This window comes from Capricornis sumatraensis, chromosome 9 (assembly GCF_032405125.1).
Source record: "Capricornis sumatraensis isolate serow.1 chromosome 9, serow.2, whole genome shotgun sequence".
In the NCBI taxonomy this organism is placed as follows: Eukaryota; Metazoa; Chordata; class Mammalia; order Artiodactyla; family Bovidae; genus Capricornis; species Capricornis sumatraensis.
In genome coordinates, this window is record NC_091077.1 from 46434613 (window position 1) to 46452183 (window position 17571).

At 48.5% G+C, this 17571-nt stretch overlaps 1 protein-coding gene across 6 annotated transcripts in view; it reads right to left on the reverse strand.

Moving 5' to 3' along the window:
- MACROH2A1 (macroH2A.1 histone) overlaps positions 1-17571 on the reverse strand; it is an 81203-nt gene that overhangs the window by 42796 nt on the left and 20836 nt on the right. For all 6 annotated transcript variants that reach the window (XR_011145394.1, XR_011145393.1, XM_068981482.1 and 3 more), the window contains exons 3-4: positions 4651-4757; positions 4020-4217 (exon numbers count right to left, since the gene is read on the reverse strand). Coding sequence is in view for 4 of the 6 variants with exons in the window: in XM_068981482.1 (XP_068837583.1) it covers positions 4020-4217; positions 4651-4757 (305 nt within the window). In the remaining 2 variants the exon portion in view is untranslated. The remainder of the gene's footprint in view (positions 1-4019; positions 4218-4650; positions 4758-17571) is intronic.

The window sequence follows — 17571 nt, forward strand, 5'->3', positions numbered from 1 at the left end:
CAACAGTTAGAACTGGACATGGAACAACAGACTGGTTCCAAATAGGAAAAGGAGTACGTCAAGGCTGTATATTGTCACCCTGCTTATTTAACTTCTATGCAGAGTATATCATGAGAAATGCTGGGCTGGAAGAAGCACAAGCTGGAATGAAGATTGCTGGGAGAAATATCAATTACCTCAGATATGCAGATGACACCACCCTTATGGCAGAAAGTGAAGAGGAACTAAAGAGCTTCTTGATGAAAGTGAAAGAGGAGAGAGAAAAAGCTGGCTTAAAACTCAACATTCAGAAAACAAAGATCATGGTATCTGGTCCCATCACTTCATGAGAAATAGATGGGGCAACAATGGAAATGGTGTCAGACTTTATTTTTGGGGGCTCCAAAATCACTGCAGATAGTGACTGCAGCCATGAAATTAAAAGACGCTTACTCCTTGGAAGAAAAGTTATGACCAACCTAGACAGCATATTCAAAAGCAGAGATATTACTTTGCCAACAAAGGTCCATCTAGTCAAGGCTATAGTTTTTCCAGTAGTCAGGTATGGATGTGAGAGTTGGACTGTGAAGAAAGCTGAGTGCCGAAGAATTGATGCTTTTGAACTGTGGTGTTGGAGAAGACTCTGGAGAGTCCCTTGGACTGCAAGGAGATCCAACCAGTCCATTCTGAAGGAGATCAGCCCTGGGATTTCTTTGGAAGGAATGATGCTAAAGCTTAAACTCCAGCACTTTGGCCACCTCATGTGAAGAGTTGACTCATTGGAAAAGACCCTGATGCTGGGAGGGATTGGGGGCAGGAGGAGAAGGGGACGACAGAGGATGAGATGGCTGGATGGCATCACCAACTCAATGGACATGGGTTTGGGTGGACTCCGGGAGTTGGTGATGGACAGGGAGGCCTGTCATGCTGCAGTTCATGGGGTCGCAAAGAGTCAGACACAACTGAGGGACTGAACTGAAAGATGTATGTGTGTGTGTGTGTATATATATATTTGTGTGTGTGTGTGTGTGTGTATATATATATTTAAAGCTAGTAGTATCAGGAAGGCTTTATATATCCATATGCTTTCAAGTGCTTAGACTTTCTCAAAGGGTGCATGAGAACTCTGCTCTGGGGAGAAGTGGGAGGACTGTGGTGTGAGTGAGATTTTATTACCACATACTCTTTCATACTATCCAAACTCACAGACACTACCCACACAAATACTCATTAAAGTCACTAAACTGTAGGGCTGAAATGGAACCCATTGTTTCACTAGGGTGGGTAAACTGAGGCACAGACTTGCCTGAGGCCACCCAATTAGGAGAAACCCCAAGGCACTTGCAAGGGCCCTGGACGCCCAGCACCCAGTGGGTTGTGTCACCTTCTCTAACAGTTTCCACTATAGCTGACTCAGCTGTCACAACTGGAGACTTTCAAAACCTTCCAATTACATAGAATTGGGGGAAAAATTATGATTTGGAATTCAAGTGTTGACACTTGAAAAATACCAACTCCCTTTCACTACAAGTGCTTTAGCATGTAACTAAGGCTTTTTTTGCTTGTCTCTGGAAAGGTTATTTTCAGAACATTCCAGTTAAACCTGGAGATGCAGGGTTCTCTGCTGTTTCTGGGAGCTGACACCACAATTTACATTAAACAAATGTTTTGAAAATTAGCTGTTCACGGTTCCAATTTCAGCTTCCCCCAGGGTTTAATGTTAGCCAAATACTGGTACAGTAAGCAGACAATGTGTTTTATTGTGTAGAAGAAAAACAGACCACCATAACAGACTTCCTGCTTTTGTAATCAAGGGAGAAGTTGAGTGTTCAAGTGATTATTGGCATATGGTTATTAGAAACACCGAGTTCCAAATATAGCTACTAGAAGCTAAAGACACACACACACGTGCCCTCTGTATTTCGAATCCAAAAAGAAAGAAAAAGCATTCCCAATGTTTGGTAAGTCGTGAAGTTCATAAAGTCATGAGGCAAAAACTATGGCAGAAGACTGGGGGTGCTAGGGAGTGAGGTTCAACCCAGGATTGCCAGACACACTGGCGTTGAAGAGGTGCTCAAACATCAAGCAGCAGTGGCCCACGTGAGCAAGGCCACACCGTGGCCATGGCACAGGAAGGCTACGTGAAGGGACGCAGTTCTGCCCCTACTAGCCCCTGCTCTGCAGGCAGCCAGCTCCCTGAGGCCCACAATCAAGAGATGATGGACTTGGCATCTTCGTTTTATTTTTCAACATTTAAAAGAGCCAGGATGCCCTGGCTTTGCCCTGTCCTGCCCCTCCCCACAAATGCAAATGTTGTAAGGGGGAAAAAAAAAAAAACCGTTCAATCCGCTAATTTTATAGTTAGCAGGAATGAGTAACAGTATTCTGTGAAATCCCCTGCCTGCCCCTAGCCTGCCCCAAGCCTCCTCCAGGACTTGTGAGCTAGGTGGAATGCAGTGTCTGGAAATAACTTACAGGACACTCTCCAGTATTAGGTTTCTCTCTCAAAGAAGTGGGAGTGATTCTGAGCCTGGTGGGTGGGGTGGGGTGGGGTTGAGAGGCTCTGTGGGCAAGAAGAATTTAAATTTTATAGTTTTCAGGGAAGTGTTTGAAGACTAAAGGCAGAAGGGGATGGCAGAGGATGAGATGGCATCACCGACTCAACGGACATGAGTTTGAGCAAGCTCCAGGAGTTGGTGATGGACAGGGAAGCCCAGCATTTTTGCAGTCCATGGGGTCGCAAAGAGTCGGACACGACTGAGTAACTGAACTGAGGGAATGAGGGAAGTGACTGTCTACATACAGAAGGGTGAACGAAAAATATAGCCTCTTAATACCTTAGCTAAAGAGTCCATGAACAGTGTGGGTGGGAGGTTACAGGTCTGAGAAGGTGCCCCTCCATTTGGTGAAGGCCTGCCTGGTCTCTGGACGGGCCTGGAGGAGGGGACATGCTGGGAGCGTGGGCTGGTGCGTGGCTCTGGGTCAGGGCTCCTGGACCTGTCCTGGGAAGGTGTCTCACCATCTCCCTGCAGTGAGGGCTCTAGGGAAAACGTCCTGACGCTGACACTGCATTAGACCCCTCACGGCATTTCCAAGGGATGTGACTTACAAAATAGGAAAGCCACCTTCCACCACAAAGAATTTCCTTAGTCTGGCTGGGGGACCGGAAGGATGATTCCTGCGAGGACACCACAGGACAGGGCAGCCTTCAGATTCCATTTCACTAAACACAGAGCAGCACTGGTCCTAGCTTGCTGGTCCTGGGGTCTGTGACAACAGCTGAGAGGCAGAGCCCAGCCAGGAGGAACAGAGAACATGCGTCCCAGTTACCCCGGAGTCTCAGATGGCTGAGCACAACCAGTTATAGGCGTGGGCCTCCCGAGGGTGGATGAGCTAGATCCTGGCTTGGGATCAGTCGGCCCGCCCTACTCCGTAAGACACTAGGTCATACTCACGAGGAGGTTTCACTCCCCACAAGATCAGCACCTATGGCCTAGTCTCAGTTCAAACTGGGTCCGGCAGGAGGCACCCAGACAACGCATCCATTTTCCTCCTAACAAGGCAATCATTTCAAAGAGCTGACTGTCTGAACCATTCCTGCTGCAACAGGCTCGGAAGAGGACACGAAGCCATGGCAACACAACGACAGTTCGGACGTGTCAACGGCCAGTGTTGCAGCCGGCACCTCTGGGAAGGGCTTGATAGCTGCTTGCACAGGGAAGCCCCTGCACACACAGGTACCCACCCCGCCACAGGCGTGGGCATCTCCTCGAAGGGCAGGCACTGGCCCCTTCCAGCCTGGGGCTCTATGCCCCGGCACCTCTCCACATCACCTCTGCCCAGGGAAATCTAGTTTCCCACCTGCATCCAGACTCTGGCCACTTGAGCTGGACTATCTGTCGTCAGTTCCATTTGTTTCCACAGGCCCCCAACCCAGGAGGGGAATGAGCCTTCAGCAGGAAGGGGCACCCTTGTGACCCCACCTACCTGCACCTGCCTGGCCCCACACCTCACACATCCCTGCCAAATCACATACTCACCTTGGATTTCCGGGCCCCTTTCTTGCCCCCTGTTTTCTTAGACACGGGCTTCTTCTGGGACGGAGACTTGGCCTTTTTGGCTGGGGGTGGTGTGATGATGGCTTCCAACTTCCCTTTGGATCCTCGTTTCTTCGCTAGCAACTCTGGATGGATGTTTGGTAACACACCCCCACTGGCTATGGTGACTCCTTTTAGCAGCTTGCAGGGAAACCAAATGAGCAGATGGTGAGCCGGACCACCCTGTCCATGACCTTCAAGAAGTCAGTCCTCCCACCCATGCTCCTGCTCTTGGCTGGCAGAGCGCTCTCCTCTGTGGCATCTACAAGGACCCTGGCTCACTACACAGGGGGCAGGCTTCAGACTCCTTCACTTGGGTGGAGTTTCCAAACCATCTTTCTTCCAGGAGAGTCAAATATCTTTCTTTATTCCCCCTACCCCCAACCAATAAAGTCTTAGGGAAAAATTGCCACGGGGTGGGTGGGGGGAGGGCAGGTAAGTGGCTAATAGTCACAAGCAGTCTACACCCTCGACAGCCAGCCAAACACCACCCTCCCTCCGGATAGACAGCTCTTAGGCCGCAAGACTGCCCGCTGGGGTGTTTGGGTTGGGGAGGCAGAGGAGAGCCCCATACCTGATTCAGCTCTTCATCGTTGGCCACAGCCAGCAGGATGTGCCGGGGCGTGACTCTGCCCTTCTTGTTGTCTCTTGCCGCGTTGCCAGCCAGCTCCAGAATCTCCGCTTTGGGGAGAGGAGAGGAAGGGTGTATGGTCACATTATAGCATCAGAGAGTTGTGTGCACCCTCCCAAATCCCCTGTTCTCAGTGGCGGGAAGGGGAGCAGGCAGCAGTGTCCTAACGCCTGAGCCATGAAGCTGCAGGCGGTCTGCCTGGAAACACTTGGTGGCAAGTCACAATGGTGTTGAGAGGCAAAGCTGAGGGGGATAAGCGAGACCCCTGGCCCAACCCCTTTGTTGCAGACATGCAAAACTGAGGTTTAGAGAGGAGAAAGGACTACTAGCTAAAGGCCCTCAGTGAGGAGTGGTAGAGCTCAGGTTTGAACTCTCTTCCCAGAACAGGGCTACCCACAGTCAGCATGCCAGATATCATCAGCAGCAACCCCCTGGGGCCAGCACTGTGGCCCCTGAGTGAGGAGTCAAGCAGGGGTTTCCGGGACATCAGGGGAAGGTGGCATGTTACTCAGTACATTTCTGTTAACAGAATCAATGTTGAACGCCTGCACACTCAGATTCAAAACTGGAAGGATATGACTGCACCTTTTACAAAGTCAACATCATAAAAACATAAAAGAAAAGAGGTGGGGTGTAGTAGATTAAAAGAGGCTACACAGACGCAACAGCCAGATACAAAGTGTCAATACTCACTGGGATCCTGATTGCAAAAAAATTTATAGAAGTCATTCTGGAGACAACTGAGAGATCTGAGTGTAGGCTGGATAGCAGACACAAAGGAGCACTGATTTTCCTGGGTGTGATAACAGTATTGCCACTCTGAAGGGAGCATCTTGTCCTTAGGAGATACATGCTGAAGTATTTAGGGGTGAAGGGCCCTGGTATCTGCAACTTACTCAAATAATTCTGCAAGAGTCTACAGAGGAAAACAAATGTGGTGATGTGACAAAGGTGTTAACGTTAACACCTGTGAGAGAGTAAGACGTCAGAGTTCCTCTCTCAACATACTGTGTATTTGACATTTTCCACAAAATAATTAAGAACCCAGAAGGAGATGAGCCTGACCTATAGTTGGTGCTAAGTTAGAGGTTACTGACCAGTCTTTGGGGACAAGGTCTCAGCAGACCAGACAAAAGCACCAAAGATGGGAGAAATGAGGAAATGCCCTTCAGGAAGAGATTCTTTCCCCTCCTTGGTGGCCTAGCTCTCTTTGTGAACTGTCTACCTCATTACTTTCGTCTCATTTTCTTAATGAGAAATGCAGACTGTCCCCAAATGTATCTTACATCCCCACTTTTGCAAATCTGTCCACACCACAGCCCTGCCTGCAACATCCATCTAGCCCACCCTTCTGGGCTCAACTCAAGTCTGGCCTCTTCCTAGTACTAAAGGATTTATAATATTCAAAGTTATGTTGTAAACACTAGACTTGTCCAGCAAAGTTAAAACTTGGCATCATTATAAAATAGTTGCAGGAAAAAAATTCTAGCTACATTAAAATCACATATTTAAAATTTACAATATTACATGGTTTACCCTGGGGAAGGAAATGGCAACCCACTCTAGTATTCTTGCCTGGAGAATCCCATGGACAGAGGAGCCTAATGGGCTGTAGTCCATGGGGTCACAAGAGTCGGACACAACTTAGTGACTAAACCTACATGGTTTACAATGTTAAACTACTGTTACAGCTGAACCCAATGCAAAAATGAGTCTGTGTGTCAAACTGAACAGCTGCTTGGCTACCCATAGCTGGATCAGGAGGGTTCCCCTCAATCCAAGGCGGGAATTCAATAATCGCTGCACTGATGAAAAGTGGACACCAGGGTCACCTGAGGCTCTGCCTGCTTGATGCTCCCAGGTCATAGGGATCCTTACGTGCATGTGCTTGAAAGGCACACCTGCAAGTCACTAGAGCGAGGCCCAGGGAGGAAGGCGATATAGTCAATACATCTCCCGCCCCCATCCAGTAGCTTCAACAGGGCTGTCCCCCGAACAGTCTGAGTACCAGGATCCCCTGTCAATTTTACCGAAGCTTCCCTGTAACTGACGGTTGGCTGTGTGTGCCGAAGCCCAGAGGAGATGACCCTATCATGACCAAGCAAGAAAGAGTGCTTGGGATGCTTAAGTGACCTGATGTACAGCTGCAGAAATGAGCCCAGCTTGGACTCCACTTGCCCCCGTTCATGGAGGAGGCAGTATACCTACAACACTATTGTCTAACTCCCCGCCTGGAGGAAGCCAAGCAGGAGCCCAGACCCTGGGAGTCAGGGCACAGGAAGGGGAGCCAGCCACAGCCAGCCCATGTGGCAGGAAGGCTGGAGAGGGGCTGCTGGCACCACTAGGCTGCAGCCCGCTTGGCTGGCTTCCTGACCTCTCCCACCCCCTCACCTCCCCAGCCTTTCTCCACTGTGGGGCCACAGGAAACATGGGGCCATCACTCTCTACAGCAGGAATATACAGAAGGGGGCTGGGGGATTACAACTTTGTCCCCATGATGGGCTAAGAATCCGTTACCAGGCCCTCATTAAAAAAGAGACAAAGAGAAACCCACCATAGTGCCCTAAGCCCATCCCTGTGGTAAGAAGGTCGTTTGAAATTACGGTTTCTCGGGAAAGTGGAGGTGGCCTGTTTCCTCTTCCTGCCCAGAGTACTGGTGCAAGCTCTCCCCAAGAGAAGGCACAGTGGCCGTTGGTGGGGGTAGGGGGAAGAGAGATGTGGTCATTTTATTTTCGGCATCACTACTTTAGCTTTTTTCCTGTGGGGAAGGTGGTGACGATGAATTGCAGAACTCCAGCGTGTTCCAGCATCTGGGTGAGGGACAGGCCGTACAGAACACAAGCACGAGAAGCAGCGTGCTTCCCACTAAGCGGCACCCACAGATGAGAAATACGACCAATTCTCCAGGAAATCCTCTGAACTGCCACTGATTTCACACCCCCCACACACCCCTACACTCTCCCATTATGCCGAAAATCTCCAATGGGCCAAGTCTTTCCACTTGTGATATTTCAAGGATTGTGCTGACTGCTAATTCAAGGCTTCCCCAGTGGCTCAGTGGTAAAGAATCCGTCTGCAACGCCAGAGACGTGGGTTCAATCCTTGGGTTGGGACAATCCCCTGGAGAAGGAAACGGCAACCCACTCCAGTATTCTTGCCTGGGAAATCCATGAACAGAGGAGCATGGCGGGTTACAGTCCATAGTGTTGCAAAGAGTTGGACGTGGCTGAGCAACTAAACGGTGACAACTGCTAATTCAGCATGGACTCAGGGATGCCAGACAGGATCCATCTGGGAGTGATGACGAGATGCACATGGAGGGGTTGGGGAGGTGTGTGGAGTGGGGCGAGGAGTGTCTAGCGCCTTGGAAATAGCTGGGCTGAAGTGTCCCTCCTTTGTCACTCCTCTGCCTCTTCACCGAGGACCCAGAAACCCCCTTTCTTTTTGCAAAACTCCAGCTCGCTTTTGATCTGTGAAGACCAAGATAGCCGGCCCTCCCACTCCCTATCTTCAAAGAGTGGACCCTCAGCCCCGTCGGGAGGGAGGGAGCAGCATCATATGGGGTAACAAAGAAGGGCAGAGGTTCACATTTTGGCTGATTGAGCCAGAGCTTTATCTTCTGTTTACTCCTGCATGTTTTCCAGATGGATAGTTACCATAGCAACTCCTTCGTCAAGGGACACACAAGATGGAGCACCTCAGAGACACACCTTTTATGAGAAGTGTGTTCCTGGCTCCACCCTACCCCTGCACTGCGGCAGGCAGAGGGCTGGGGCAGTTGACAAGCGACCAGAAAGAAGCAGGAACCCAGAGCACAAACTCGCCCCTTGCCAAGGATTCAGTAATATGTTCTCCTCTTTCATCCTCAGTCCAGTTTTAGAAACAGCAATTGTAAAGGGCTTTCCTGGCTAAGAGAGGGCTGCCTGCTGCAGCGGGGGAGGAGAGGTGCAAAATGCCAGCAACTCAACAAGATGGATCAGCTCCCATCTGCTCTCCAGGGCATGTTTGCAGGAGGGCGGGAGAGAGGGCGCTGAGTGCTCAGGATTTGGGGCAGGGCACACGCCACTAAAGGATATTTCCTGATTAAGTTTCCTTCCTAGTTAAGTGATCCTCGGCTTTGCAAATGATAGCAAGGACACATTTGCGGAAGCCCTACGCTCAGGGCTACGCCTGCGTTCCTGCCACTGTACCCACTACCCAGGGGGATGGGCCCCTCCTGGGCCAGGCCAGAGCCAGCTTCAGCTCTACCAGGACTTGAATGGAACCCATGCCTTCCTACCAGGGAGGGTTTGCTGCACTTGATTAATCTTGTATTTTGGAAGGTTTTGTGTGTCTTTTTTTTGTCTCTATTTTGAGAGAAAAGGGATTCTGAGAAAGAGAACTAGACAAGCACCACATTTACAGATGAAAATTCTTTTCTCCACGGTTTGCAGTGCTCTGTGCTTGGATCCTGCCTTGGAGGGAGCTTCAGGAGCCACAGAGCAGAGACTGTAACCAAAACAAATGGAATCTGTAAGGAATCAGCAAAGAGTGGTTAGCAGGAAAAGAAACAGACCCCTGACCAGGGTCTGCACCCCTGCAAGCCAAGACTTCCTGACCAATGACAGTCTAACTTTGTCACCAATGACCAACGCTGGGACAGGTTTGGGCCTCAGAGCCTGGGGGGTCACCTCTGAGAGGACTCTCAGTTTGGTGAAGTTCCACAGTGACAGACACTGCAAAGGGGTCAGGTCAAATGATGAGTTACACTAGCCAACTTGTGTGCCAGTTTTCTGTTCTAAGATCTCTTTACGATCTAATTGGTAAAATACCTGAGCATCTCTGGCTCCAACTCCTGGCCAGTCCCTGGCCAGTGGTGAGCCACTGGCTCCATCACATGCCTAGTGACGCGACCTTGTTCTCTCCTCAGAGCACCAAGCAGGGCAGAGGCACCCCTGGGCCCACCATACCCTGGTCCATGAGGAATGCGATCATTTTGGGCCACTTGGCGAGATCCCCACAGCCTTGAGTAACAGCACTGTCTGGCAGCCTTCTCAGCTACAGCCCAGCTGTCTGAACGTGAATGCCTCTGACAGACCTACTTTCCAAGTTCACCCAGAGACCAAAGGCTTAGTGTCTTTTTTCTTCTTCTCCAAGCGTCTTGCATGTAGTCCTATCTGCTGTACTGAAGCACTGTGTCTATCTTCCTTCGGGGAGATGAAGTCATGGTTTGCAGAATTAGACCCCTAACAACTAACAGGTGATGCATGAAGGCTGCGCCAAACTCTAAACACAACTCTCGCAAAGGAAAGAGTCGGGGGCTCCTACAGAACTGTTTGAAGAGTCTTCTCTCACAAAAGAAATATTGAAAAAAACAACCAGAAATCAAAGAAAAGCAAATGTTCACGTAATCCCAGGGAGAACACAGATATGTGCTATGAAGCCAACAACATGACAAGGAATCTGTTTATTGCATTTCCTTCCATTCATCAGGCTGCCATCAGCAGTTCATTGAGTTCAGAGCTGTTTTACACTATTCTGGAAGGCCTTAACCCAATCAACCCCAATCGGAGACTGACTGCTACGTGTTTCCTGCATCTTGACTGCACCAGTTTCCTCCAATTCCCTCGGCAGCCCAGAATCCACCTTTTCGGGTGATGAGTGGCAGGAACTGAAGCCCACTGAGCCATTGGCCTGGAGCACCAGGGCCTCGCCTGTGGGCCACAGCAAAGCTCTCCACTCTGCTGGTCCCGGGGGCCTCCAAGGAACCAGTGACTCCACAGGGAAAATAACATACCTTGTCTTCTGCCCAGAATAGCAGTAACTGGGGGTATTGTGTTCTGGGCAGAAGACAAGGTATTTTGCAGCAATGAGCCATTCTGTCACTTTTATGCAGATATTCTGAGTCTCACACAAACTCAGCCATTGCTGTTATGCCCACATGACAGGCCCCCCTCCTCAGGGTCCAGGTGGCAGCATGTAGGCCAGTATCCCACCTTCCCCACAAAGTCTCCCAGTAAGAAAGAAATGCAGCTTAAAATATCAAGTTTCTAAAGTAAGCTAATTCTTTTACACATTTTAAAATAAATAATTAGTAATTTTGCATTATACATATCAACAAGAAAAAGATTATGATTCTTGGCAAATATTACCATCATCTAACCCGCCAACCCAGTCTGGTGCTTGAGTATTTTGCCTTTCAGGAAAGTCTTCCTCTTCCTTCCCCAGATCACTGGAGGGTCTGCGTGAGCTCACCTCCTGGGTCCATCTTCAGTGGTGGCTACAGTCCCACACAGCACCATGGTTAAGCAGGGGCATGCCGTCAGACAACCTGGGTGCGAATCCCAGCTCCTGCCCTAAGCTGTGAGATTTGCCAAGAAACACCCATGCCTCAGTTTCCCATTCTATAAACAGGGGGTGAGATCACCTCTAGGCTTGTGAGGATTAATGAGTTACCAAATTACATGCCTAGAACGCTTGGTAAAAGTCAAATCCAAATACTGAGGCCACAACCACACACTTTTATCTCTTAATAGAGTATAGCAGGCTTGATTTCTAGGAGAAGAAAACTCTCTCTTTTCCTCGATTTCCTCTATCAAAATAACTGGCTTGTCTGGCTAGGTGGATAGATGGGATGTACGTGAGAACTGAGAGGAGGAGGAGAGATGCAATATGGAAAACCTGGAGTTTCCTCCCCTGATAGTTTACCCTTTGCTGTTACACTTAACAGTTTACATATGTTTGAAAAATGCACTTGAACCTGCTTAACCTCAGTGCTGCCAGACTTGCCTTGATATTACGCAGCACCCAGAGCGGCCCCACAGGCAGCCTCTGCCTAGGGATGGGGTCTGGGGCTCTTGTCTGACCCGGCAGGGGGTGGCGTGGTGGGGCAGGAGCAGAGCCAGCTGCTGAGGCAGCACAAGTTGAGGCCCCAGGAGGAAGGCGGGAGGCCAAGGTGGCTGGGGAAGGCCAGAGGAACCCGCTCTAACCAAGGGCCTGGCCAATAGCCGGGCAGGGCCCTCTCCGCACGGCTCACTGCTTTCAAGGACATGAAATTCATTTACAAGGAGATGGTTAATATGTATGTTTGATTTTGATATGGAAAATCATAGCCATTTGTTCTTAATTTATCTCAAAAAGGGGTGAACAATCAGAGATGTCTGCTGAAATGAAAAGATTTGAAGAGTGTAATGTAAAGAGGAAACTCATTTAAAGAACCCTGACAGACTTCTAAAGTGGAAACAAGGAGCAGAGCGGGGCCTTGGAGCTGCCATCCTGTGGGGAGGTGCATGCCCATCACTGGCGATGCCTGTCGCCCATGCTTACACACGCCATTTAGGAGCCATGGCACAGCTTTGCTGCCTGGGAGTGGAGTTGGCGACCAGGTCTGAGGGAGACATTTTGCTCTACCCACTTGGGCACTGACTGAGCTTATCTTCTGCGCAATTCACCTTTTCAAAATGTAAAAAATGAACTGAAAACATAGCATGAATGAGAAGAAGCGACTATGCCAGATGCCGCCCCACTGGCCTTGGCAACTGCGTGTCGTCAGCACCCCCTGCCTTGGCATCTGTCCTGGCATGCTTCATCATGCTTCTGAGTTAAAAAAAAAAAAAAAGAAAAATCTGAGCACATGAGACTTCTTAGGTTCTTTCATAAATGACTTTTTAGAGCCATATAACAGTACTCTTGCCTGGAAAATCCCACAGATGGAGGAGCCTGGCAGCCTGCAGTTCATGGGGTCGCTAAGAGTCGGACACGACTGAGCGACTTCACTTTCACTTTTCACTTTCATGCATTGGAGAAGGCAATGGCAGCCCACTCCAGTATTCTTGCCTGGAGAATCCCAGGGACAGGGTAGCCTGGTGGGCTGCCGTCTATGGGGTTGCACAGAGTCGGACACGACTGAAGTGACACAGCAGCAAGGGTGTCATAGTAGGGGAGGTCCCCTAGAAGGGGCCTGGGGTCACCTTTAATAGCCCTGCCCCAGCTCTATCTGTCCAAATGGATTCCCAACGCTGAGGGCCACTGGTCTAAGGACTTGTCTAAGCTCTGTCACCCAGGATTCCACCTCTCGTTCACTAAGAGGACAATGAAGGGACATCAGGAATAAGCTTTCTGGCTCTCACTTGGCTCTCCGTCCACTCTCGGTGCTGCTAAGCACGATAGCCACAGCATACTGACTGGGCACTGCCCTCTGCTCTCCTCACTGCAGCCATCAGACCACCTCCGGCCATCTGCAAGCTTCTGCCCGAGGACCTCTGCATCCTGTTGCTGCTATAGGCAGCTCCTCCCACACTGATCAGACTGCCCCTTCCCTAAAGCCCAGCACCCGTCACTCCAACGACCATCACCCCTCTTGTGCTCATGCACTTCGTGCCCACAAGCCTTTAACTTTCCTCCTTCCTGTCAGGGACTACTTGTCCTTCCAGGTTCATCCTTTAGGACCCCTGTCCTCGTTGCCCATCCCAGGCCATGGGGTTGTCTCCCGCCTGGCACAGCCACACCACGTGCCCTCTATCACTCATATGCCCAGTCCTCCACACTGGCTCCTATCCTCATAGCCCAGCAAAGGGCCTGCCTCCCAGAAGGTGGGCATATCCCATCTTCTGGAGACATCCACTGAAGCCAGAGGAGAGGCAAAGTGGACCAAGTGGTCCCAAGTCCATCACTCTCCTTTTAACAGCTAAGGTTTCAGTTCCATTGATAGCCTACAGAAATGCTCTGCTAGAGATGTTACTGTGCTCAGTGACCTTCGAGAAGTACTTCAAACTCCCGGAGCCTCAATTTCCTCCTAAGCAAAATAGGTGGTTTGAGGATTTAGTGAGTTACTCGATGTAAAGCACTTAGCCAATGCCTGACACATAGTAAACGCTCCATGTATGGCAGGTATTTTATTACCTAAACTGCCCTGCCTTTGCCTGCACTCAAAGCACTGCCCTCTGTGCCTCCAAACTCTTATTTTGACAAGCCACAATTTCAATCTGGGAGGGAGACTGCCAGGGCCTGGGGCAGAGGTGGAAGGGCAAAGAAAACAATGCTACTGGAGTTAAGGACTGGCATTTTCTGAATGAACAGCAGACACTGACTTTGGCGGTCAACATACAGATTTACAGAGCCAACAGAGAGCTGTTAACCAAAGACTACCTCAGCTACCAGTTACCACAGGGAGCATCAATCAGGACACTGGCGGCAAGGGAAACCGAAAGCTAACCTTTTCCAGAGACCCTGGATTTCCACATGGTTCTTCACAGTTCTGCAGGCAAGAAACGTGGGCTCTGGCAGAGATGGAGCCTCCTTCTCTAAGGAGGACACATAGAAAAGTCTTCTATCAAGGCCATTCGATACAGGTCCCCCAGGAGACCCCACAGGCCTCTCGAAGTACCAGGGAACATAACGCTTTCTGGCCACTAGATGGAGGGCACTTGTCTGAAAAGGAAGAAGGCAGTGTGGAAGATGATGGGAGAGAGAGGGAAGGAGGAAAGCTGGGGGCAGGTCAGAGCCGTAGGCTGGCTGAGCCTGGCAAACCCGAGGAGAATGTATGTCATCATCTTGGGCACCAGAGCTGGAGGGGGTGGTGGGGAGAGACAGGCCAGGAGATGGAGGGAGGCCGCCTGTGGTTACTGCCCCTTTGCGTTTGTCGACTTGCTAGAACTGATTTATAGCTCTGAGGAGTGGCTTTTTGCTCTATGGTATTTTATTCTGGATTGACTAGACACAGAAGCCTTGAGACCGGGAAAGAAAGTAAGAGGGCTATAAATATGTTTTATTAGTTGCTGATAACTTTAATGGGAAGATATTGAGAGAAGAGATATTTGTGGAATTCTTACCCACTTCCTCCTCTGTTAGTCAGTAGTTCCTTTAAAGCCATTCTTGATGTTCATACACAGGGGGACTCGGGGGTATGTATACTTTGAGCACCCCTCCTGGGATACTGCCACTTTAACCAGAGCTCCTGGCTCCCTCTGCGATGTGAGGTACAGCTGAGACATCCTTTTCTGGCGGGAGTGAGAGATCAACTCTTGAAATACCCCCAGTGCCTTCCTTTTGCCACCAATGGCTGCTCTGCCACTGGCCTATCCTCAGGCTGGGCTGGGCCATGATGCCCTCAGGTTAATCCTAATTACCCATCATTAAAAACTCCAGGGGTCTAGTTCAGCTCTCATTCTTACCAATTTCCTGGTAGCATCTGCCATTAGCACCATCCCTTCCCCTCCAGAAACTTATCCTTCCCCTAACTGGTCTTCTTCCCCCTTCAACAAAAATCCAAGTGCTGAGCAGCAGAGTATACAATGATGAGAGAGGGGTGAGAAAGGCACAGTCCCAGCCCTGGGGGTCACTAATAAGTCTTCTGCAATGTCTGGCCTGTCAGACAGTCAATACACATCTGTTGAAATCAGCAGTGATTCTTCGGACCCCACCACCACTCCAGCACCCAGCTCAGAATCTTGTACCTGGTCAGAGCTTGGTAACTCTTTCACAAATAGGTCATTACAGATGAATTACTAAACCACTGAACAAGCACTGCAGCATTCAGAGGGTGATGCAGGATAGAAATGCAGGGACACTCTCTGAGGCACTGGCCTGGTTTCATGGATTAGAACAAACACTCAGGATCCCTGGCTTGCAGTGTGAACTACAAAGCTGTCATCCCAGGGGAGGCAGCCCCTGGATGGCCCAGGATCCAGGCAGGCTTCGAGGTTGGCTCAGGAGAGTGGGGAGTGGGATGGAACAGGGATGCTGGGGCAGGTTAGAGGCAGATGAGACACCCTCAGATTTGGGCTCAGATACACGTATACATGTCAATCTCTGCATCTCACATGCACCTATTATTTTTTGGCATTACATTTTCTAGGTTTATCTTGAAAAGGGGGAGGAATATATTTTTAAACATATATAGCATATATAAGAAACTGGCAATACTGACTGTTTCCTGGGAGGAGAACTGGGTGTGCAAAACAGTAGGAAAAGAAATGCATGTCTCACTGTATGCCTTTTGGGAACACGATTTTTATCACTGGTATATATTCCTTATTAAAGAAAATACTGTGCTGCGTGCTTAGTCACTCAGTCATGTCTGACACTGTGATCCCATGGACCGTAGCCCGCCAGCCTCCTCTGTCTGTGGAATTCTCCAGGCCAGAATTCTGGAGTGGGTAGCCATTCCCTTCCCTAGGGGATCTTCCCAACCCAGCGATCAAACCCAGGTCTCCACATTGCAGGCAGATTCTTTACCATCTGAGGCACCATGGAAGCCCAAGAATACTGGAGTGGGTAGCCTATCCCTTCTCCAGGGATCTTCCCCACCCAGGAATCGAACCGGGTCTCCTGCACTGCAGGTGGATTCTTTACCAGCTGAGTTGGCAGGGAAGCTCAAAGAAAATAATTACTTTCTATAAAAATAAAAACAGTGAAAAACCTGCCAGATATGAGAAACGTCTTATAAAATGCATAACAAGATAAACATACCATTGAAACAGAAAAGAAAGTCCAGAAATAGCCCTATGTATATATAGAAATTTCATGTAAGATAAAAGCAGCCTCTTAGATCATTGAGGAAAAGCTGGAATACTCAATTAATTGTGTTGAGATAAATGGGTAACCATATGAAATAAAATTAAGTTGATTCCTCTCCCACACTATATCAGGAAAAATTCCAAATGGGTCAAAGTGAAAATGTAAAAAATTAAACCATAAACAGTACTAAGCAAGAGCATGAGGGAATTCCTTTGCAGCCTTGGAGAGAGGTAGACACTCTGAACAATAACTCAAAATCCAGCAAAAACAGGCTCATAAAAATTCCTGATACTAAAATTATTCAGATAAAATGGCTAATCATTTCACTCATATTAAGTCATCACTTTGTACATTTTAAATATATATAATTACATTTGTCAATTATTCCTTAATAAAGCTCAGGGAAAAAAATTATTCAGATAAATACATAAGAACTATGTGTAAAATATAAAGAAAAATTTGAAAATGAAGAGAAAACAAGATATCGTGAGAAATGACCAAGTATATTCACAAAAGAACCAAAGAGAACTTCTAGACTAAAAAATAACAAAACAAATTAAAAATTCAGTGACTGAATTAAATAGCAGATAAGACACAGCTGAAGAGAGTTAGTAAAGTGGGAGACAGTTTTACAAGACAGACCTGAAGTAATTATCCAGAAAGTAATCTGAAAAGACAGAAATGAAAAACATGAACAAGTTAAACAGATACGGAGCTTAGAAAAAACACTCACAAATCGTTAATTTGCATTCCATAAGGAGAGACTAGAGACACTGAAGAAATAACAGCTAAAAACTTTATGGATAAGATATAAAGACACGTTCAAAATCAGAGAAAATTTACCACCAGAAGACCTTAGTCAATGAAGTTCTAAAGGATGTATGGAAAGTGAACCCAGACAGAAGGCGAAGTGAAAGAGGCATGCACATTTTGGCTCACACACTTCTCCTTGCCCACATCCAGAATCAGTTTTGTAGCGCTCTGAGCCTTCCTACTAGCCTAGGCAAAAACAGAACCCCTCATGAGAACTCATCTAAGTACATGCAGACCCCAATGACAGAAATGAAAGGCTGCATACCACCCTTCAAAGAGAAATCATGGAGTAACAGCGAGACTCCCTGACCACTGAGGTTTACTAGGCCACGCAGCTTATCTTCAAGAAAGCAGAGTTTTTCAATAAATGGTGGTGGAACAATTGCACATCCACATGCAAAAAACTGAATCCAGACACAGACCTAACACTCTGCAAAAATTAACAGAAAAGGGGTCAGAGACCTGCATGTAAAATGCAAAACTATAAAACTCCTAGCAGATAACATAGGAGAAAAATCTAGATAATCTCAGGTTCGGTGATGACTTTGTAGATAC